General features: G+C 50.0%; 1 protein-coding gene across 5 annotated transcripts in view; it reads right to left on the reverse strand.

The window, feature by feature from the left end:
* Xylb (xylulokinase) overlaps positions 1-21617 on the reverse strand; it is a 37096-nt gene extending 15479 nt beyond the window's left edge. For 2 of the 5 annotated variants that reach the window (XM_041677484.1, XM_041677481.1), the window contains exons 1-10: positions 21479-21617; positions 20250-20332; positions 18285-18354; positions 15066-15146; positions 12305-12391; positions 11719-11847; positions 10233-10298; positions 7849-7921; positions 5962-6080; positions 1917-1998 (exon numbers count right to left, since the gene is read on the reverse strand). In XM_041677484.1, the coding sequence (XP_041533418.1) occupies positions 1917-1998; positions 5962-6080; positions 7849-7921; positions 10233-10298; positions 11719-11847; positions 12305-12391; positions 15066-15146; positions 18285-18354; positions 20250-20332; positions 21479-21535 (847 nt within the window). In that variant the 5' untranslated portion in view covers positions 21536-21617. Of the gene's footprint in view, positions 1-1916; positions 1999-5961; positions 6081-7848; positions 7922-10232; positions 10299-11718; positions 11848-12304; positions 12392-14772; positions 14823-15065; positions 15147-18284; positions 18355-20249; positions 20333-21478 lie in introns of those variants that run through there. The other 3 variants (XM_041677483.1, XM_041677485.1, XM_041677486.1) reach the window with 3 other exon arrangements.
* Between the last annotated feature and the right edge of the window lie 556 nt (positions 21618-22173).

Consider the following 22173-nt stretch of genomic DNA (forward strand, 5'->3'; position numbering starts at 1 on the left):
CTGCAATAACCACCCAGACAGCAGCACAGACATTAATCGACAGTTCAGCAAGCTGAAGGTTCCAGGAGCCCCAAAGGTGGCAGGGGTCAAAGGATGAGCTGCTCTAGCTAAGGCCCCCAATTTGGGTTGAAAAGTCTGCTTTCTCAGGGATTGAAACCCCACCCCTACCCGGTTCTCCAAGAAGTCCAGAGAACCAAGCAGACCAGACATACATGACAGGGAAGCCCAAGGAGAGGCTGACTCTATGAGGTCTTCCAGGATGAAGGAAGGGCTGAGGTCATGGTGACTGCCCTACCCTCAGACACAGGATCCCCAGCAGCAATCTTTCTGTGCCCCCATTGCTGATACACCCCACCTCTGAAGAAGACATGGCACAGAGCTGGTGCCCACTAAATGTCAAATGAAGGAGAAATGGGACAGGGACAGACACACGTGAACTCGTCTAGAGGGCTGGGCTTCAAGGCTGTGCGCATGTCCAAGCACTGAAGACAACAAGGCAAAGCTTCCTCAAGGCAAAGCGTAGGTTTCCCTGTGGAGCACACAGCATACTCCTCAGAGTGGCCTACTGGTCTTTCTTCAGAGACCAGAGCAAGGCGCGATTCTCCTCTGTATGCTGTAAATATGTTTGATTGCCGTTGGTTAATTAAGAAGCTGCTTTGGCCTATGGCAGGGCAGAATAGAACTAGGTGGGAAAACTAAACTGAATGCAGGGAGAAAGAAACTGGAGTCTGGCAGACGTCATGTAGCTGCCGAAAGAGAAAGATGCCAGAACTGTACTGGTAAGCCACAGCCTCTTGGCAATACACAGATGACTAGAAATGGGTTAATTTAGATATAAGAGCTAGCAAGGAATATGCCTGAGCCCTTGGTCAGTGTTGTAATTAATACAGTTTTTGTGTGATTATTCAGGTCTGGGTGTCTGGGAAATAAAAGTGAAGTCTCTGTCTACACCAGAGGTCTTGAGAGTCCATGAAGGAGAAGAGGCAAGGTGTGTGTGGGGGGGCAAGAAGTAAACTGTGTTTATGGATCTAATGACCTCAAAACAGTGCCCTCGGAGAAGCTGAGATAGTAGTCGGAATAGGAAGGAGAAAGGATAGAGAGATATCTGCCTTTTTATTATTATCAACATTTCCCTTTATTTTACAGACCAACCACAGACTCTCATCTACCCCTTCCCCATCCACCCACTCCTCTTCCATCTCCACTCAGGAAGGGGAAAGCTTCCCATAACTACCCTTTTTACACCCACCAACCTTCACGGAGACAGCACAGGCCTGATCTCATGCCCGAGCAGGTGGTCAGGACCAGGCTGGGGTTGAGACAGAGTCAGATTTCAGAGGGAAAGAAAACACCACAGAAGGCTTCATCAAGAAGCTGGACTGTGGGCTGAGCATGGTGGCATGCCTTTATACCCCCAATGTTGGTCCCAGCGTTGGAGAGGTGGAGACATAATAGATCTTCGAGACTCTACCACAAAGTGGCCTACTCTAACTGAGGGTTCCAGGTTAGTGAGAAACCTTACTTTAAAAAAGGAAGGTAAGCAGCATATGAGGCATGGCAGACAGCAGAGATTATCCTCTGGTCTATATATGCACACACACACGTGCACATGCATCTGCACACACAAGTGCACCTGAACACACAAGTGCACCTGCATACACACATGAGAGAGACATGAACAAGAAGACGAGTGTAATTCTTTAAAAGTCCAGTATGAACAAGGTGTGGTGGCTCACATCTGTATTCCCCATACCCAGGGAGGGAGGACCGATGAGGACCTGAGGTCAGTCTGGGCTACACAGGAAGATCCAGGCTTTCAGAGGGAGACCCCATCTCAGTTAGATATCTATGGAGAAAGGCAGGAAGTCCAGCAAACCAACAGTCACTTGGAGAGCAACTCCTCCTGAAGCACTTACCTGGGTTGTCCCCAGTGAAGGCCACCACTTTGCATGCCGGAGGGAATCCATAGCGCTGGACATAGTAGGAAGAAATGGCTCCCTAGGGAGAAAGAGAACCTGTGTTCTGCTGATGTAACCACAGCCTGTTCAGCACAGCCATGGAGACCCCTGGCTCCAGGTCACTGGAGCTGAAGAATCTTCTCAGGCCATGAGGATGCTGTGAGCATCTGTGGCAGAGCCTGGAGCACCATCATCCTTCCCAGCCACACCCAGCAGAAGGAGCCCAGAACAGGTATGGAACCACAGGCCTGAAGTCACCTAGAGAATCATGGGAGTCTGAGATTGAGGGTAGTTAGAACATAGCGATCTCTAACTTGTACCTACTTTGTGAACACCAAATTCTGGATACAATGTTGAAGAAAGTAACAGAGCATTGGGAAGCAAGCTCACAGATACAGCAAATGCCTTGCTTCCTTGTTTATTATGCCAGCAACCAGACTAGAATAATCAGATAGGCAAGTACATAGAACAATGTTCTAAAAAAAAAAATAACCTCAGGGTTAGCCTGGGCTACAAAGCAAGTTCAAGGCAAGCCTGAACTAGATAGCATACTCAAGGCCAACCTGGACCACATGAGACTGTCTTAAGAAAAAGGGGGTAGATTAAGTGTGTAGTTAATCTGTCAGAATGCTCAACTAGCCTGCATAAAACACTGGATTTGAACCCCAGCACCCTGTAAAACCAGGCATGACAAGGGGGCTGGAGAGATGGCTCAGCGGTTAAAAGCACTTAGTGCTACAGCAGAGGACCTGGGTTCAGTTCCCAGCACCCCATGGTGACTCACAACCGCTCATAACTCCAGTTTCAGGGAATCTTCTGACTCTGTGGGTACTGCATGCACATGGTGAATGCACATACATATAGACAACCACTCTCACACGCAAAATAAATTAATCTTAAAAAAATTTTAAGACAGACATGGTGCTGTACATGTAATCTTAGCTCTCAGAAAAGGTTAAGGCCAGCCTGGGCTACACAGCAAGTTCTGGGCCAGCCTGGGATCCCAGAGGTCCTGTCTCAAAAATTAATAATAATAATAATAAAACTAAAGAAAATTAACCAAAAATTAGCAATTTATGGTAGGGGACTCCTTTAAAACAAGAGCAGAGATCATCTCTTCCCAAAGAGATAAATATTATATAGAAAGAAGTTAGAAAAGGCAGGGCATGGTGGTTAATGCCTATAATCCCAACACCTAGGAAGCTGAGACAGGAGGATGGTCATAAATTCAAGACCAGTCTGGACTACACAGCATTAGGTCAGCATGGGCTACAAAATAAGATTGCCTCAAAGAAACAATATTTTTTTGTTTTGTTTTTTGAGACAGGGTTTCTCTGTGTAGCCCTGGCTGTACTGGAACGTACTTCATAGACTAGACTGGCCTCAAACTTACAGAGATCTGCCTGCCTCTCCCTCCCGAGTGCTGGGATTAAAGGTGTGCACCATCACCACCTGGCAAGAAACACGTTTATAAAGTATTTTCCCCCAGTGTAGGGGAAGACATCTTGGTTCCAGCCATGTTTGTTTCCATCACAACAAGTCATCCCCTGGGAAAAGAAATATCTTGACCTGGGTTGCCTCAGAAGCCAGGGAGTGATGGGCCTGCAAGCAGGTTACCTTGGAGGAGTGACCTAGGAGACTAGAGAAAACAAGAGTCCACTGTCCCATTGGGCACCCCAAAGGCCACAGAGGCTGAAGCCACAGAGGAATCTCTGGAAGCTGGGATTGGTCCTGAGGATGGTCTCTCTGGGTACAAGTCAGAGGCAGTCACTCACCACTGGTTCCCATGCCTCTTTGATATGGCTGCCCTACACACTCATAGGACACATGAGTCAGGGACGTCCAATACAGAAAGTATGGCTCCAGCAGGGGTGACGCCTGCATGAAGCCACCATGACTTTTGATGCAGGTTAGTAAAAAAATGCATTCTTCAGAACTGGTTCTTTCCGATTCCTCCAGCACTCACCTCTGAAAATGACTCCCTTAGATGCATTCTTGGTGTAGGGAGAGCAAAGCCTTAGACAAAGACTTGGTCTCCATTTCACATAAAACAAAAGGCCACGGATCGCAGTAGCATTCCAGGGGCTCAGTGTACAGACAAAAAACAAAAAAAAAAGCGAAATTTCCACACTTCAACAATCAGGCCACATCCACTTACTTGGGGCTTGACCCCTCGTGAGCCATGATATCTTATATATAACTGAAGCCTAACTCTCTAGTTGTTTGTTTTTGGAGACAGGGTCTCCCTGTGTGGCTCTGGCTGTTCTGGCACTTGCTATGTAGACCAGGCTGGCCTGGATCCACCTGCTTCCACCCTTCGGTGCTAGGATCAAAGGCCTAGGCCACCACCCCATGCTTGAATCCTACTTTTTTTTTTTTTTTTTTTTTTTTTTTTGAGACAGGTTTCTCTGTGTAACCCTGGCTGTCCTGGCTGTCTTGGAACTAGCTCTGTAGACCAGGTTGGCCTTGGATCCACCTGTCTCTGCTTCCATTAAGGCCCAATGGAAGCCTAATTCTTAATGAACATGGCATGTTACAAATGCCCCAGTCTCGAATAAAACAATGTATGCTGTAACATTCGTTGCTCAGCAAGGTAACTTGGTATCCGCCTGTCCACCCTGATGGGGACCCCACACAATGGGACAAGAGCTAACTCCCGCTGGCTGCAGTCTGAACTCCCATAGTCTTTCAGCAGCGGGATCCTATCAGGACACTGGGCCTCTGTATTTTAATTAATTCTCCCTTGGTTTATGCCTTGGTAATTTTTTATGTCCGCACCGCTGTCTGGCCTTCTGTGCTGTTTCAAACAGAAGCTGTCAGTTATCTGTTTGCCTTTCCTGTCCTTTTGGCTTGCGGTATCCATGCCTTTGAGTCTTGCACTGTAGGCTTCTCTGGGCAGGATTTCTCTCCCTTCAGCTCTGCGTACTGGCTTCACAGAATACCTGGGGAACAGTGGTTTGGCGTTCTGTCCATGGTAACAAGTCAGTGAGAATCTTACGGGAAAACAGTGGCTATGCCTGAGTGTGGTAACAGCCCATCTTCCTGGTGGCCCGTGACGGTGACCCAAGGCTCCTCCTTCCTTCACTATCAGCCATCTGTCCCATATGGGATTCTTTTTTATTGTTCTGGCTTCATATGTGTGTCATGTGTATCAAAAGACACCATGGACCCTCTTTACTCCCATGTCTCCTCTGTATAGGCAAGAACAGGGCTGCCCAACCGGATCACACTTGGGTGTTCAGTCCATATCCACTCCAAATGGGAGGCACTATACTCGTGGTCAAGTGCCCTTAACTTACTAGTGTGTCCAACCACCATCCAAATACACTATGTCTCATCTCACTTGCACAGGAGCCTTGTAAGAGAGACAGGATTATTCCCAGATGAGGAAGAGGGAACACTGATTAAACAGAAGCAGGCTGGGCTAGGTACGGTGGCACACATCTTCAACCTCAGCACTGGGGGGCAGAGGCAGGTGGGTCTCTGCGCACTCTAGGCCAGCCTGGTTCCAGGCCATCAAGGCCTTTATAGAGACCCTGCCTCCAAACAAAACAAAGCAAAACCAACAATGAACCATAAGCAGGCAGGCCTGAGCAAAGCCGGGGTTTAATCTCGGTCAGTGTGATGCCAGGGCCTGTGGTCTATCAGGTCCTTAGCGCTTATGTTTTCCAGAGCCTGCCCGCTGCCCTCTTCCATGCCAGTGCCCAGAACCTCAGCACGGTGCACTTTTACCCCTAGGTGTGCAGACCCAAAAATCCTTCTGAGAGTTTGGAAATCTATCTCTGCTATGGACAAGTCCCTAATCCAGATAGTCAGATATTCTGACTAATGTCAAATGTTGAGTTTAGGTTTAAGTAAAGTGTGTGTGCATGCACGTGTGCATGCACGTGTGTGTGTGTGTGTGTGTGTGTGTGTGTATGGATGTGCATGGATGTGCACACCCTCCTAGGCTCCACCAGAGTGCCAGTACCCCGCAGGTGCCATCACTGAAAAGAGGACTTACCACAACTGAGCATGAAGGGACTGGTGAGCCGAGTTTCTCCTCCAAACGGGGGGCACAGGCACTAAGGCAAGCTTGGGACCAGACTTTTTCCTGGATCTTCAACAAATTCATTCCAGAACCTAAGCAAGGACGGAAGAAGGAAAGAAATAAAAATAAAAACATCTGGAGAGCCGTGTGTGTGTGTGTGTGTGTGTGTGTGTGTGTGTGTGTGTGGTAGTGGTGGTGGTGGTGCACGCCTTTAATCCCAGCACTTGGGAGACAGAGGCAGGCAGATCTCTTGTGAGTTCGAGGCCAGCCTGGTCTACAAGAGCTAGTTCCAGGACAGGCACCAAAGCTACAGAGAAACCCTGTCTCAAAAACAAACAAACAAACAAACAAAAACAAAACATCTGGAGGCTGGGGCATTGGCGGAGGTGGTGAAACTGGCAGAGAGAGCTAGTTCTCTAGTGTAAATGTATGGCCGGGTCTCTTTCTTTGTTTTTGCTTTTTAAGATTTATTTACTTGTGTATGAATGTTTGCCTGCATGTATGCCTGTGCATACACATTTGCAGTGCCAGTGGAAGGCAGAAAAGATGTTATATGCTCCTGGAACTGGAGTCACAGATGGTTGTAAGCTGTCATGAGTGCTGGGAACGGAGCCCAGGGCCTCTACAGGAGCTCTGAGCCATCTCTCCAGCCCTGTGGCTGGACCGATTTCATCGCAGAAGGAAGGCAACACACTTTGACCCCCTTGGACCCAAAGCCAGGAGGCAGCAGGGTCCATGTAAATATACCATGTCTCTACCTCCTCCAAATACTCTCCGCAGACACTTGTCACATGGAAGCCTGAAAATCTGCTGTTCTGAGGCCCCCTCCCTCCCTTTTTCCCTCCCTGCAGGTCCCTCTCTCACTGTCCCCTCCCTTCCTCCCTGCAGGCCCCTCTCTCATTGCCCCCTCCCTCCCTCTCTCCCTCCCTGCAGGCCCCTCTCTCATTGCCCCCCTCCCTTCCTCCCTGCAGGACCCTTTCTCATTGCCCACCTCCCTCCCTGCAAGACCCTCTCTCCCTCCTGCAGGCCCCTCTCTCATTGCCCCCTCCCTCCCTGCAGGCCCCTCTCTCATTGCCCCCCTCCCTCCCTCCCTGCAGGCCCCTCTCTCATTGCCCCCTACCTCCCTGCAAGCCCCTCTCTCATTGCCCCCTCCCTGCAGGCCCCTCTCTCATTGCCCCCCTCCTCCCTCCCTGCAGGCCCCTCTCTCGTTGCCCCCTCCCTCCCTCCCTCCCTCCCTCCCTGCAGGCCCCTCTCTCATTGCCCCCTCCCTCCCTCTCTCCCTCCCTGCAGGCCCCTCTCTCACTGTCCCCCTCCCTCCCTCCCTGCAGGACCCTCTCTCATTCCCCCCTCCCTCCCTCCCTGCAGGCCCCTCTCTCATTGCCCCCCTCCCTCCCTCCCTACAGGACCCTCTCTCACTCCCTGCAGGCCCCTCTCTCATTGCCCCCTCCCTTCCTGTCATCAACTACCTTACAGAGAGACTTTAGAAGCCTCCTGCCAAAGGTCTTGTACAAGATTCTGAAGCAGATCCCGCAGCTCCAGTGAAGCCTTCAGATGCCTGCAGCCCTGGCTGCCAATTTGCCAACAATGGGAGTGATCTTGAACTAGGACCAACCAGTCCAGCTACTGCTACATTCCGGACTAAGGGACCCTCAGGTAACAAGGGAGAACTTAAACATTTGCCATCTTAAGCCAGTAAGTGATGGGGACACTTGTTATACAGCAGAAGATAACTAATACTCCTTCCTTCTTGGAATGATAAGACAGCTGCCTGACTGGCACCCATCCAGGCTGGATGAGGCGTGCGCAGTGCCCATGGCCGCCCTGCATGTGAACAGCATCTTTACACGGGCTGAAGCTTACCATCACTGTAGTCAATGGGCGAGTACCCACCCAGGAACAGCGAAGCAGCAAAACTACTGACCAAGGAGATCCTCTGGAAGAGAAGGGAGCAGGGTGAGAAAGGACTCGCTTCCACACACCCTAAGCCACAGTACGCTTTCTGTGCATGCGTCCGTGTACACAGACACACAGACAGAGAGAGAGGAGGAGGAACGGAAGCTGAAACTTCAGCAGGGAGTGATAGAGACCGAGTATCCATTCAGGCCACAAAACTATCATGATTGATAACAACAAAAGTCAGAGCCCTGTGAACATGTCGCACGTAAGGAGGCTAGTTTTCCACCTGGAATCCATTCGTACACCCTCAGTTCCTCACTCCACTTCCATGTCTTTGGCATTTGGTCACAGAGAAGTGGATGTGTGGCCACAGAACACAGAATGAGGCAAGGTTCTCAAGACTACCACAAGTTTAAAGACAAAATGACACCCCACCCACCAAGAAACTACAACACCCGGTCACGTCCCCAAGAGAATCACCGATGAACTGTAAGCATCAGCCTCAGAATCTTTAGAGAGGGAGTCACCAACTCTAGTCCCCATTGGGACAAATGCCTTGATCCACACCTACACCTTCAGGAGGGTTTTTATTCCTCAGTGGCTAACGCTGCAGAGTAATCTGGAAGCTGGAATCATTAAGTAATAAACTGCAGCCAGGTATAGTGGTATCGTCGTGTTCTTAGCACTAGAAGGGAGAGGCAGGGGTTTGAAGGCAACCTGGTCTATACAGTGAGTTCAAAGCAAAACCCTGTCCCAGAAACCACACTCAAAAGAAAGTAAATAAGTAAAAAGAATGAGCCGGCGGTGGTGGCGCACGCCTTTAATTCCAGCACTCGGGAGGCAGAGGCAGGCGGATCTCTTTGAGTTTGAGGCCAGCCTGGTCTACAAGAGCTAGTGCCAGGACAGGCTCCAAAGCTACAGAGAAACCCTGTCTCGGAAGAAAAAAAAAAGTAAAAAGAATGAATGTTTATAACTCTTATGAGTTTGCCAGACTTGTACAAAAGCACAGTATGTAGTTGGTTGTGGAAGCCAGGCTTCAGGATGGTCCCTGATGATCGTGACTGACCCACGTGACCACTCCAGGTACCAGCAGCACTGCCCCTGAGCTGGAGCTCTGGACTGAGCAGAGAGGAAAAGGTGATCTGGGCATCGACATTCATCTCTCTCTGCTTCCTTTAGGGTTCCTTATCTTATGTATCCTTTATCTTATGTATCTGAGCCTTTGTCTGCAGGCATCTATGCTGGCACCACACAGCATATGTGTGCCTGGTGTTCACAGAGGCCGGAAGAGGATGTCCAAGCCCTGGAATTGGAGTGACAGATGGCGGGAAGCTGCCATGTGGGTGCTGGGAACTAACCCCAGGTCCTCTGCAAAAGCAGCCAGTGTTTCCAACTCCTGAGCCACCTCTCCATCCTTCTCTCTGCTTTCTGACTAGAGACACGGTGTGACCCATGGCCTCAAGCTCCTGAGGCTTCAGCTGCCCTGACGTGATGGATTTGCACCCTCGACAAGTGGGCCAGAGTCAACACTTTCTCCTCGAGCTGCTTCTATCAGCTATCTGTCACACGAAGAAGAGAGAGAACTCCAACAAGGAGCCCAGCACAGAGGGGCACACCTGTAACTCCAGCACTCAGGAATCCAAGGCAGGAGGATCACACGTTCCAGGCTAGCCTGTAATACATAGTTAAATCCTGCTGCCGAAAAGACAAACAAAGAAAAAATAAGGAAGGATGGCCAGCAAGATGGCCCAGTAGGTTAGTGGACTTGCTACCAAGCCTGAAAATTTGAGTTCCATCTCTGGGCCCCGTGTGGTAGAAGGAGAGAACCAGCTCCCATAAATTGTCCTTTGATCTCCACACACACACCCAGACACACAACTAAATAAATGGGATGATGTTATTTTCTTTTAATAAAATAATAAATTTAGGAAAGGAAAGAAAGGAGGGAAGGACAAAGGAAGAACGTCCTAAGCAATTTTATCATCATGAAAACATCATCCGGAATGTTTATATAAATCTGGACAGGAGAGCCTGGAGCACACCAAGGCCATGTGGTGCAGCCTATGGCTCCTGGGCTCCTGGACCAACTGCCGCAGACAACTGTGGCACAGTGCCCTCTGCGCATCTACAGTTAGAAAAGACCCTGTAGGTCGTGGGATTGAGCTCAGGCAGTCAGGCTTGGAGGCAAGTCCCTGAACCCTCCAGCCATCTCAACAGCCCCTCTCTGAATCACTTAACACCTGCTCACCAAAGGCCTCAGCCAATGTATACGAGGTGTGTCTGCGCTGAGACGAGTGTGAACAACAGGATATAAGTGTGACTTTGATGGAACACGAAGGCTCACCGACCTCAGAGTGCGAGTAGGCCTCGGGGTTTTGCTGGAAGAGCTTTGCTATCTGGTTGCCTGTAAAGCGCTGGGGAGAAAAGAGCAGAGATTCTTAGAAACTCTTACCCTACACAGAATAATCTCAAAGTGCGGTTAACATAGCACCATCTGGATGTGGTGTAGAGTACCAATAACTTTGAAAAACCCACAGATCCAGACATGCTTGCTACCAGCCAAACACGGAAGACGGTGTATTTGGGCCTTTGAGTTCTGAAAATGTTCTTAGTAACGAGCTCTGGGGCAGTCAGCAATCCTTCTGCATCCACAGTCAAGGCAGTAGCCTTGACTTCCTGGGAGAGCGTCTCATGTGTCAGTCAGTTCTGTGACTGGCCCTTACTGGAAATGTCCTTAAAATATATTTATTTATGTAATTAATGTGTATGGGCCAATGCCTGAGTCTGTGCGTCGTGTGTGTGCAGGAACCTACAGAGTTCCGAAAAGCATTAGATGGCCCTGGAGCTAGCTAGAACGAATGAACTGCCATGTCGGGGCTGGGAACTGAACTGTTAATCACAGAGCCTGCTTCCCAGCTTCGTGAGACCAGAGGTGGGGACTCAGATAGTCTCCTTGTGGAAACCGTACTGTTAGTGGTCTAACTAGACTTAAAATGTTTTGCCTTTATTTTCACTTTGCTTATGAGGGAGGTAAATGTGTGGCTTCCTCACATAAATAAAATGGACATGTCTGTGTGTGTGACTGTCCACGTAGATGCCCGAGAAGGCCAGAGTGAGTGTCCAACACCCTGGAGCTGGGGTTACACGCAGGTGCTAGTCACCTGGTGCCCTGGGAACTGAACCTCTGCAAATCCAGAGCAATCTCTAGACCTCCATCACCTACTTAAGCCATAGTCATGTGACCCTAGATACCCAATCACAACAAACTCTGGGGCCGTGGCTGAAGCCTTTGGGGCCCCTTGAGTTAAGTCTGCTGGGCTCTAACTTCTTTCAACCTCAAAAGCACCTCAAATAGACTATGCTCCGCTTGCTATCACGAGGTCATAGACCACGAGTCTGAGGCAGCCACTCCTCCCCCTACACAGTAGTTCCAGTAGGGGTGCAGTCACGTCCATACCCCAGCTCTGGCCAGGGACTACATAAAAGGAAATGCCATTGCCTACTAATGAGACAGGGCAGCCTGGATTAGAACCCAGGGCCAAGCTGGACATTGGTGGCGCATGTCTTTAATCCTAGCACTTGGGAGGCAGAGGTGGGCGGATCTCTGCGAGTTCGAGGCCAGCCTGGTCTACAGAGTAAGTGCCAGGGCAGGCTCCAAAGCTACACAGAGAAATCCTGTCTTTAAAAACCAAAAAGACCCCAGGGCCAGCATGAAGCCTGGCTTCAGGACCGACATTAGCATCAGTTCAGACGGTCCCTGCACATCTGGGAGGCTGGGTGCCCACTACACCCTCCCAGAGCCTTACTCCCCATCCCGGCATGGGTGTTACCTACCTCATAGGCCCGAGAGCCTGTGAGGCAGCTGAGAGCCCGGGCTCCGCCCACGGCAGCCTCCAGCTGGCGGCACTGGGCTGTAGTGCTGGAGTCCATCCATATTGGGCAGTCGCTGATGGAGAAGCAGGCCTGGAAAGAGCAGAGGAGGTTCGGGTTTCCCTTCTACCACTAGACTAGAGGCAACCCTGGGGCTGGCAGTCACACTGAAGACCCTGGGGACAAGTCTTCTGCAGGACCAGCGAGGTCTCTCAAGGAAGCCCAAGGCTGGATGATCTCTGTTAAAGGTGCCAGGGCAAACCAGGCTGCAGGAGACGGGCAGAGGGCAACAGTGGCACCAGAGCGCAGGTCAGCTGGGGCTTTGGAAACAGGAGGAGAAGGGAAACTGGAGACCTCACCTCCCGGCATCACCAAGGGCCCACCGCTACTCCGCGAAGGAAGGGACTCATTAATGAGAGGCCATCTGAACCTCTGGGCAACGCCAAGGAGACGTCAGCTTGGGGACGAGGCAGACCATATTCCACCTCCCACTCATGATGGTGCAGAGATGTCCCAGATTGCTGGTCTATTAGATTCACAGCATCTTCACCTGCAGCTGCTGGTGTAACGGGAGAGCTGGTGACAGGCTCAATAGTGCCAGGCTGGCTCCAGTCTTCCAGTAAACGCTCCCGTGTTGCTGTTGAGGGGAACACAAGCACATGTTCATGTATCACGCCTGGAGCCACAGCCTCTTGCAGACGCAGAGCCAGGCCTCAGGCCAAAAAGAAACACAGAAATGAAAGTCTCCAGGACTATCTTTCTCTTTGTCACATAGCTCAGTGCCTTCGACACGAGGTTTCCACTATCATAAAATGAGAAGGAGCTCCTTCACATCACCTCAAAGCTTGCGGGAAGGGTTCTAGAATCATCAGTCTGTATCTTGGTATCTTTTGTCAAACTGTAATAATTTTTCAAATATCGTCTCATGCCATTTATTCACCTAACAAACATACTGGGCAGCAAGACCATGCCAGACATGAGTTCATAGGTTATTACAGACCCTGATGTCCAGGACAATGAAATTGAGTGAGGGAAGGATGCAAAAATGCAATTACAAAACCCCATAGCGGGCTCAGGAGATGGCTTAATCATCACAGTGCTTGTCTCGCAAACATGAGGGCCTACGTTTGGTCCCACATTTAAAAAATAACCTGGAGCCGGGCGGTGGAGGAACACACCTTTAATTCCAGCACCCAGGAGACAGAGACAGGTGGATCTCTGTGAGTTTGACTGAGATCAGCCTGGTCTAGAGAGCGAGTTCCAGGACAGCCAGGGATGTTATACAGAAGAACCCTGTCTTGAAAAACCTAAATAAATAAGTAAAATAATCTGGGGGGAATGGAGAGATGGCTCAGTGGTTAAGAGCACTGACTGCTCTTCCAGAGGACCCCGGTTCAATTCCCAGCACCACATGGCATCTAACAACTGTCTATAACAACTCCAAGATCTGACACCCTCACATAAACATGCATGAAAGCAAAATAACTATAAAATAAAAATAAATAAATTTTAAAAAAGAAAATAACAATAATCTGAGCACGGTGTGTGCTTATAATCCAAGTCCTGGGGGTGTGGGAATAGGCAGATTCCTGGGGCTCACTGGCCAGTCAGTCAGCCTAACCTACTCTTGAGCTCTAGAACAATGAGAGACCCTGTTCTCTGACCACCCACATGAACAGACGTGTATATATGCACCCTCTCATACTGTGAAGCCACAGTGATGAGAACACAGAGAACCCAGCCAGTGGGTGTACAGATTGGGAGCATGGACAGGAAAGGCAGGAGAGAACTCCAGGCTAAGAGAAAAAGCTGGAGAGAGAGCTGGGCACCTGCTGCCAAGCCTGACAACCTGAGTTTGACCCCTAGTGTCCACATGGTAGAAGAAAAGAACCAACTCGCAGAAGCTGTCCTGAGACCTCCACCCATTTGCTCTGGCATAATGTCATGAATGCACACATACTTTAAATAGCTTTTTCATTTTAAAAAAAGAGTAGCTAAAATGTAAGAAAGTGTGTTATGTTCCAGGCACTGTTTTACGTATTTAACAGTCACAGTGACCCTCTGCCAGATAAGGATGTGGAGGCCCGGAAGCCTGGGTGATGACTTGGGTCAGGCTTCTGTGAGGCAGAGTTGGGCATGCCCAGAGCTCCTTTTCTGGTTGGCAGCGCCACCACCAGCTCCGAATCTCCACTGGGACTAGAGAACTCGAGGACTGAGCACAGGGTTTGGCACTCCCTCACTACCTGATGCTCTCAACAACAGGATACTACAGCTCTCTACTGAAAATACTCTCAGGGTGGAGAGATGGCTCAGCAGTTAACGGAGCTGGTTGCTTTGGCAGAGGACTCAAGTTTGGTTCTCAATGCCCACAGCAGCGGGGCTCACAATAGCTTGTGATTCTAGCTTCAGGGGAGCCAACATCCTCCTCTGGCCTCTTAAGGCACCTGCACTTACGTGAACAAACCTACACACACACACACACACACACACACACACACACACACCTAGAAATAAACACATTGCTACTATCACTTCTTATTGTTTTTCCTTCCAAGAACTAGAAAGCCATTTTAGTACCACTAAATGGCCATAACAAACCCACATCTAATGCTCCTTCCATCCCTTATGGGGCCTGTACATAGCTCCCCTATCAACTGCCCTATTTCACTGCTGTTTATTGAGTACTAAAGAGTGAACGTTGGGCCTCATGCCTGCTAGGAAAGTATTCCATCACTGACTTATAGCCCTAGCCCTCTGTTTAACTGATTTGAGAGAGCATCTCATTAACTTGCCCAGGATAGCCTCAAACTTACTCTGTAGTGCAGGTAGGCCTTGAACTTGCAATCCTTCTGCCTCAGCCTTGTAATTAGCTGGGATTACAGGCCTACACCACCACACCCACCTAAATGTCCTATTTATATCAAGTAGGAGCATCTCAGATCCTTTAGCAAGACCAGACATAGAGCCCTAAGGTGAGAGAGCTGGAGGTACTGTCACTACCAAAACATGCGTACTCACATTTGAGGCTAGCCTGGTCTACAGAGCCAAGTTCCAGGACAGCCTGGTCTACAGAGCGAGTTCCAGGTCAGTCAGGGCTACACAGAGAAACCCTGTCTTGAAAATCTAAAAGGAAAAAGAAAGAAAGGGAGGGAGGGAGGCAAGGAAGGAAGGGAGGGAGGGGAGAAGGAAGAAAAGGAGGGAAGGGAAGAGAAAGAAAGAAATGTGCACCCCACAGGAAGCCATGAGCTCAGCCCCCACCCGCTGCTGAGATAGCCAAGTTCCCAGGGCAGATGTGGCTGCTGTGGACAAACCTGGCCTGCTCCAGATAAGGCTACAACTTGAGAGAAGTCAAAGCCCGAAGCCTTCATCTTCTCCAGGATCAGGTCCAGAGCCTGAGAAGAAGAACAAAATCCACCATGACTCAACAGAACCACTGAGTCCTCTAGACCACAAACCTCAGCACAGAAACGCGGAAAGCTCTGCCGAGGGGGTGGAATCATCAGTGTAACATCTGTGTCAGGAGAGTTCATTAAACAAGCCGCATCAGTCAAATGAAAGGGTCAACTTGGCTAAACACAGTATTTTTGTTTGTCTGTTTTAAGCACTTATTTTTTCCAGACATGGAAGCACACGCCTTTAATCCTAGCACTCAGGAGGAGGATCTCTGTGAGTTCGAGGCCAGCCTGGTCTACAAAGGGAGTTCTAACAGTAAGGGCTGTTAGACAGAGAAACCCTGTCTTGAAAATCCAACAGAAAACAACAACAAAAACCCCAGATTTATTTGTATTTGTGTGTATATGTGTGTCTATGTGTGTGTCCCATGTGTGAGGTGCCTGAAGAGGCCAGAAGAGGTCATGAGATCCCCTGAAGCTGGAGGTACAGGTGATTGTGAGTTGTCTGACGTGGGTACTGGCTGCTAAATTCAGGTCCTCTGGAAGAACAGCCAGCATTCTTAACCTCTGAGTCATCTCTCCAGCCTATTTTTGTTTTTTTAAGAGAGGGTCTCACGTAATCCAGGCTGGCCTCCGACTCACTACGCAGCTAAGTGGAGGGGGGTCCCTGTAGGTGTCCAGGAAGGGAAGCAAACCACTCACAAAGACAAGAATGAAAACCTGAGCTGGGTGGTGGTGGTGCACACCTTTAATCCCAGCACTAGGGAGGTAGAGGCAGGTGGATCTCTGAGTTCTAAGCCAGCATGGTGGCCAGACATATAGAGAAATCCAATCTCAAAACAAAAGAAGGCAAAAGCCAATGCAGATAGCCTTGATCAACCTGGATCAAACTTGGGGGAGACTAACAAGAGGCGGTGTATTCCCAATGTATTTAAGCACAGCGTAATTTGGAAAAAAAGTTTCCTGGTGTAATACAACCCCTGGTGCACAAGGAAGCATAATCACATTGAGACTCAACTCAGGGTACACGTAATTTCTTCCAAGAAGAGCACTTCTAGAGATAGGCTACCTGTACTAGCTTAATAGAGGTCACTGGGGTATTAGCCACTTCCTGTCTTGGTTGTAGGAACTTGATATAGCCTGGCCCAACAGATAACACCAGCTTATCAATCACTTCCAATTCTCAGGTTTCTGGATGGAAGAACAGGTTTTTCATCTTTCCCGTTGGAAAGACAATCCAGTGTGTTTAACAATCAAGGTTTTTCTGGAGCCACAGGGTCACAAGGACCTCCCGGTAAGCTAAACACTCACCAGCTAACGATGACCTTGAACTCCTGATCTTTCTGCCTCCACCTCTGGAGTCCTGGGATTCCAGGTAGGCACCACCAGGCCTACTCTGGCCACATAATGTTAAATAAATGAAATCATAAACCGTTAATCCTCAGGATTTCCGCCTCTACTTGGCACCCCCCAAACGCAGGGGAAGAACCAGAGCAAGCAGCTCCAGTTTGTGTTTTCCTGCTCATACTTCTGCTTCATTGCCTGCCTGAATTACCCAAGGACAACACGGAAGAGCAAAGCGAGGCAGATGTCGCCATCAGGAGGGTGCAGGTGCAGACTCTGTACCCAGGAGCACGAGGCCACAGGACTGAGGACAGCCAGTGGTTGTGCTGTTAAGTGTCCATCTAATGTTCTTGATCTGGCTGGAATCTTTTTCCAGAAGTGGGTGAGATACATGATGGTGTCCAGCAGAGTCTTACTGCTAAGACCTCACGGCCAGATGGGCTGGGATGCAGTTTAATTGGTAGAGCGCTCACCTACCATACATAAAGCCCTGGGTTCCAACCCCAAACCACAAAAATAACAGCGTGGAGATAGAGATACAGAAGATAGAGGCAGGGGGAATCAGAAGTTCAAGGTCATCCTCAGTTACACAGTGTTTGAGGCCAATCTGCAATACATGAAAACCTGTCTCAACATGTATCTATTTCATGGAAGATGACAGACAGACAGATGCATGAACATTTCATGGCAGGAATCTGAGACTCATCCCAGCCTATATCTTCTGAGGAAGATAACCCCACTCCATACTAAGGTCACTCCTGGCCCTTACAAGGCCGCTTGTTAAACCTCAGACAGGAGGGCAGGAACTGGCAAACCTTGAAATAAGTCCAGCCCCAGAGGCTGCCACAGCCCAGTGACCACCCTGGCTCCACATGCAACCCCGGATCTGCTCCCACCTACACTGACACAGCCCTTAACCTAATGTCTGGGACCTCTTGACCCTTGCCTCTGACCTCCCACTACCACCGCTGATCCGGCTGTCTTCTGGGTGCCTTTCAGCCAACCTGTCTGGTAGAATCCATCCTTAACTCTTCAGTGTCTGACCCATGATCAGGCAGACAAAACAGATGGTTCAACAGGGAAGAGAAAATGCAGAAAAACTTTCGGCAGACACACAGTGCTGCCTTTGGCTTTCAAGTTAAAGGACTTTGTTACCATCAGTCACGAGGCAATCCAGGCCCTATCACGTCTGTGTTGAACAGATCCTTGCATAGGTCACCACATCTGGCCAGAGGTGGATCATGGTGGATGGTCCTAAATAGGCAGGTTTAGCTTGGGGTTGATCTCAGCCTGACTAGTTGACTATAAGACACTGCCATGGGGACAAACACTAAGACACCAGGGACCATGCTTGGACTGACAGCAGAGACTGGGAAGCCTGGCTCTCCGTCCCTTTAGAGGCAGCTTGGGTTGGGGACACAGCTCATTTGGTAGAAGCTCCAGGACTGCATGCTGGGCATGATGGTACACACCTATAACCCCAACGCTTAAGGAGTAAGACAGGAGGAGCAGAAGTTCAAGGTCATCCTTGGCCACTTAGTGAGTTCAAGACCACCCTGGGCTAAGAGACCACGCTTTTAAGAAATAAATAAACAATCTTTGTGGCTCTGGTACCAGGAAGTCCCTTGAGAGTCCTCGCAGATAAGTACACGCACCAGCTAAGGCTGGTCTGCCTCAGGAACCACGCAACTTGTTTTAATCCCAGCTAAAGGACGCCCCCATGAGATGCCACCTTGGGGCCAACAGTGACACAGGCTGGATACGGGAGAAGGAAGGGAGCCTCCCTGTGCTTACCTGGACCCACATCAGGACTGGAGAGGTGACCGTCAGCCTGTCCTTGTGTACATGGACACCGCCCTGAGTTCTGCAGGGAGAACGGGTATGTGGGACGAAGCTCCAGGGCAGGCTGAGCTCTGAGAAGCTGCCCCGTGGTGATAGGAGATCGCCAGAGAGAGGACACTATCCCGTAAGTGCCAAGCAGACACTATGTTCTGACTGGGGAAAGGTGTGAAGTAAAGGCCTGGAGTCTTTGTTCATATGAAACTAACAACTCATTTTAATTTCAGTTCTCATTTTATCTATATACATGTTTTGCCTACACGTATGTCTGTGTACCACGTGTGTGCCTCGTGCCCTGGGAGGTCAGAACAGGCTATAAGAACTGGAGTCACAGAAGGCTGTGAGCTACTGTGTGGGTGCTGGGAATTGAACCCAGGTCCTCGGGCCAGTGCTCTTAACTGCTAAGCTGTTTCTCTAGCCCTGCAAAAGCATTTCTTAGAAGACACCTCAAAGAGAAAACCTTGCCTAGAAGGCAGGGTTGGGCCTATTGACTGAAAACTGGTTGCTTCCCCAACTCCCAGAGTCTTACATTGTAGCTCAGGCTGGCCGGGAATCAGCCCTGATTGCTGAGAAAGCAAGTATGTACCACTACACCCAGCTGAGCCAGGAACTTTAGTTGAGACTGTTAATATGTACAGAGCCTCCTTCTCTGGATCCCCAGGACAAAAAGAAAAATGAACAAAGTTTTCAAAAGGAGCAGTCAAGTGTGGTGTCACACTTGGCTGCTGCTCCTGTAAATCCCTGCACTCAAGGAGTCTGAGGCAGGAGGGCTATGAGCTGGGGTCTAGCCTAGGCTACAAAGTGAGTCTCCGTCTCAATGACAACAACAACAACCAGATGTGGTGGCTGTAACCTCAGCCTCTGAGAAGGAAGCAGGAGGGTTTAAGGTTATCTTCAGTTACACAGTGAGGTACATGAGACCCTGTTTCAAAAAGGGGGTGAGGTGCCGGGTGGTTGTGCACACCTTTAATCCCAGCACTTGGGAGGCAGAGGTAGGCGGATCTCTGTGAGTTGAAGGCCAGCCTGGCCTAAGCAGTGAGCTCCAGGGCAGCCAAGGACACACAGAGAAACCCTGTCTGAAAAACAACAAAAGGAGAGGCAGAGAAGATTCACTCAAATGCAACACACATGTACACATATGCATCCCTTCCCTTTCCTCTTGCCAAGTACAAAAAGAAAAAGGAAGGCCCACCATAGATGTAACCTGGACTCTGACCAGAGCATGAGGTCATGCGAACCTTTTTTGTTTTGTGTTTTGAGGCAGGGTTTCTTGTGTAACAGCCTTGACCATCCTTGAACTAAGCTCTCTAGTCCAGGCTGGCCTCAACTCACAAAGTCCGCCTGCCTCTGCCCTCCCTGCTGGGATCAAGGGTGTGTACCACTACAGCCTGGCTTTGTGAACATTTTTCTTTCTGACTTCACCAGTCTGTTGTACTCTCTCATTAGCTACAGAAGATAGCCAAGGACAACCATCAGAGTGTAGCGCCCAGTACGGCCCAGCAAAAACACATCTCAAATGTCTGAGTGAGTGAATGACTTGAATTGGGAAAGAAGAGGGGAAAAGTCACTCTCTGTATGGAAAGAAAAGATTCTCGGGGGTTGGAGAGATGGCTCAGGGGTTAAGACCTGGGTTTGATTCCCAGCACCTTATGGTGGCTCACAACCATCTGTAACTCCAGTTACCGGTGTCTGATGTTGTCTTCTGGCCTTTGTGAGCCCCAAGCATGAATGTGGTGCACAGACATAAATGCAAGCAAACGCCTATACATAGATGATGATGATAACAATAATAATAATAGAAGGTGATCAAGCTCTACATAGACTTCCTCTCTGGCACTGGGTTAAGCCAGAACAGTATAGCTAATAGCACAAATGATTTAGAGATCTCAACCCACCCACTCACGCACACCAGGTACATACCCAAATTCAGGAAGGTCTCTGTCAAAATGCACACTGTCCTCATAGAAGACATTCAACTCTGCATCAACAGCAACGATTTTTACCTGGAAGACATTTATGAAAATGGTATCTAGGGTTTTCTCAGCCTCTACTTTCCACCCAAGGGGCTCCTAACTTCAGTCACGGTTCAGCAGCATTGTAACCACAGCAACAGAAGTTTCATGGGCCACATGTTCAAGATTCAGTAATAATAATAATGATAATAATAATAATTTTTAAAAGAAAAAGAAAAAAAATTAAAGAATGGGAAAGCCAGCTGAAACTCCTACTGTTTACAAGAATCTATTCCCCAAGCAGTGAAGACCAGGTCCAGACCTGGCAAAGAGGCGTGTCTCCAGGGGTTGTCCCCAGAGCCATGACCACAGTCATGACCACATGACATCCTAGTGAAGCCTTTCCAAGCTCATGCAAGTTGGGGAAACAGGTCTCATAGAGTAAGGAGACTGAGTCCTACGGGATGCTCCCCCCAGAGACCGGAAAAGCTCTGCTTCTTCACCCATCTGAGTAGTGGGGCTCCACAGCCGCGGTGCTTATTCCCCAAAGATGCATGTTGAAACCCCCTGGGCGTCCCATGCCTGCTTGGCAGCCAGGTTTTGATTCCACCCAGCTATCTGCTGGAAACACCAACCTCTGACCAGCAGCCCTAGAATCACGGACCCTGCCAGCCAAGAGAGGTCACCGGGGTAGGAGGCAGGGGGTACGGGGGCAGGGACGGGCAAAGTCCGTTTACACAATATGCCATTTCACTTTTCAAAGATGCCCGTCCTGGTGGCGCTCTCCTTTAAATCCAGCACTCAGGAGGCAAAGGCCGGTGGACCTCTAAGAGTTCAAGGGCAGCCTGATCTCCACAATGAGTTCAGACCAGCCAGAGCTAAACAGTGAGGCCTTGACTCAAAATATGAAATAAAATAATAAAAACAAAGTAAAGGTACTTGGCTGTGAAGTGGATCTAGGTTAGCACGCGCGCACACCGCCGCCAGCCTGTGGGCTCTGCGGCTTTCGCTGGGTGTCCTGGGTCCCTGCCACCCACAACCCTGACTCCTCCTCCGCGTGGACCCCTGGGGTCACTTCCCCACCCCCGATGCACGTCCACGGGGTTCCGCGAGGAGGCACCCGCGGTTTCCGGGAGGGCGCGTGTGGCTGGCAGGCATCGCCAGGCTCCCACTCCGCGCCCCGCGCCCCGCACGTACCTGCTGCGTGCTGAAGTCCCAGCCCAGGCAGCAGCAGCGGCCGGCGCGCTCCGTCATGGCCCTGGGGGTTCCCTTGGCGGGTCCCTGCGTCCGTCTGTTCCTGTGTCCCGCGGCGGCGAGACTACCGCCTCGCTCCGACACCCAGAGACGACAGGGCCCGCCTCTCGCCACGCCCCGCGGGACTCTGGCCTGGAGTCACGAGGCGGGTATACACTCTGGCGCCGCCTGCCGGAGGACGCTAGTGGGACTGCGGCTGGCTGGAACCCTTGACGGTCCCCAGCAAGGCAGGTTCCCACCCTGCAGTGCAGCGGCTTCCCTCCAGGTTCACCCCACTGCCCTAAGAAGCTTTCTTTCCTTGGAGACAAGTGGGACACAGGAGGGAACTCTGGGGTGACTAGTTCTTGCAAGTTCCTCAGGCGGTTCTGGGCCAGGCAATCCTTTGGGGTACGTGGATTAGGTGTTCCACCTCATGGTTGTGACTTAAAAGTCACAAGGAAATGGGGCCTGAGGTTGGAAGACCTGGGCCTTGGCAGGCCTTGTCCGTACCTAGCACATCAGTTTGTTACCTAAATGGGTCGCATCTCACCTCTGGATTTAAACTCAGTGTCCTTGGGTCTGTGAGATGGTTCAGAGTGAAGGCACCTGCCACCAAGCATGAGAATCTTAGTTTCATCCCCAGGATCTATGTGGTAGAA

Source organism: Microtus oregoni, unplaced genomic scaffold (genome assembly GCF_018167655.1).
Source record: "Microtus oregoni isolate MIOR12 unplaced genomic scaffold, Mior012 000028F_ref0000031, whole genome shotgun sequence".
In the NCBI taxonomy this organism is placed as follows: Eukaryota; Metazoa; Chordata; class Mammalia; order Rodentia; family Cricetidae; genus Microtus; species Microtus oregoni.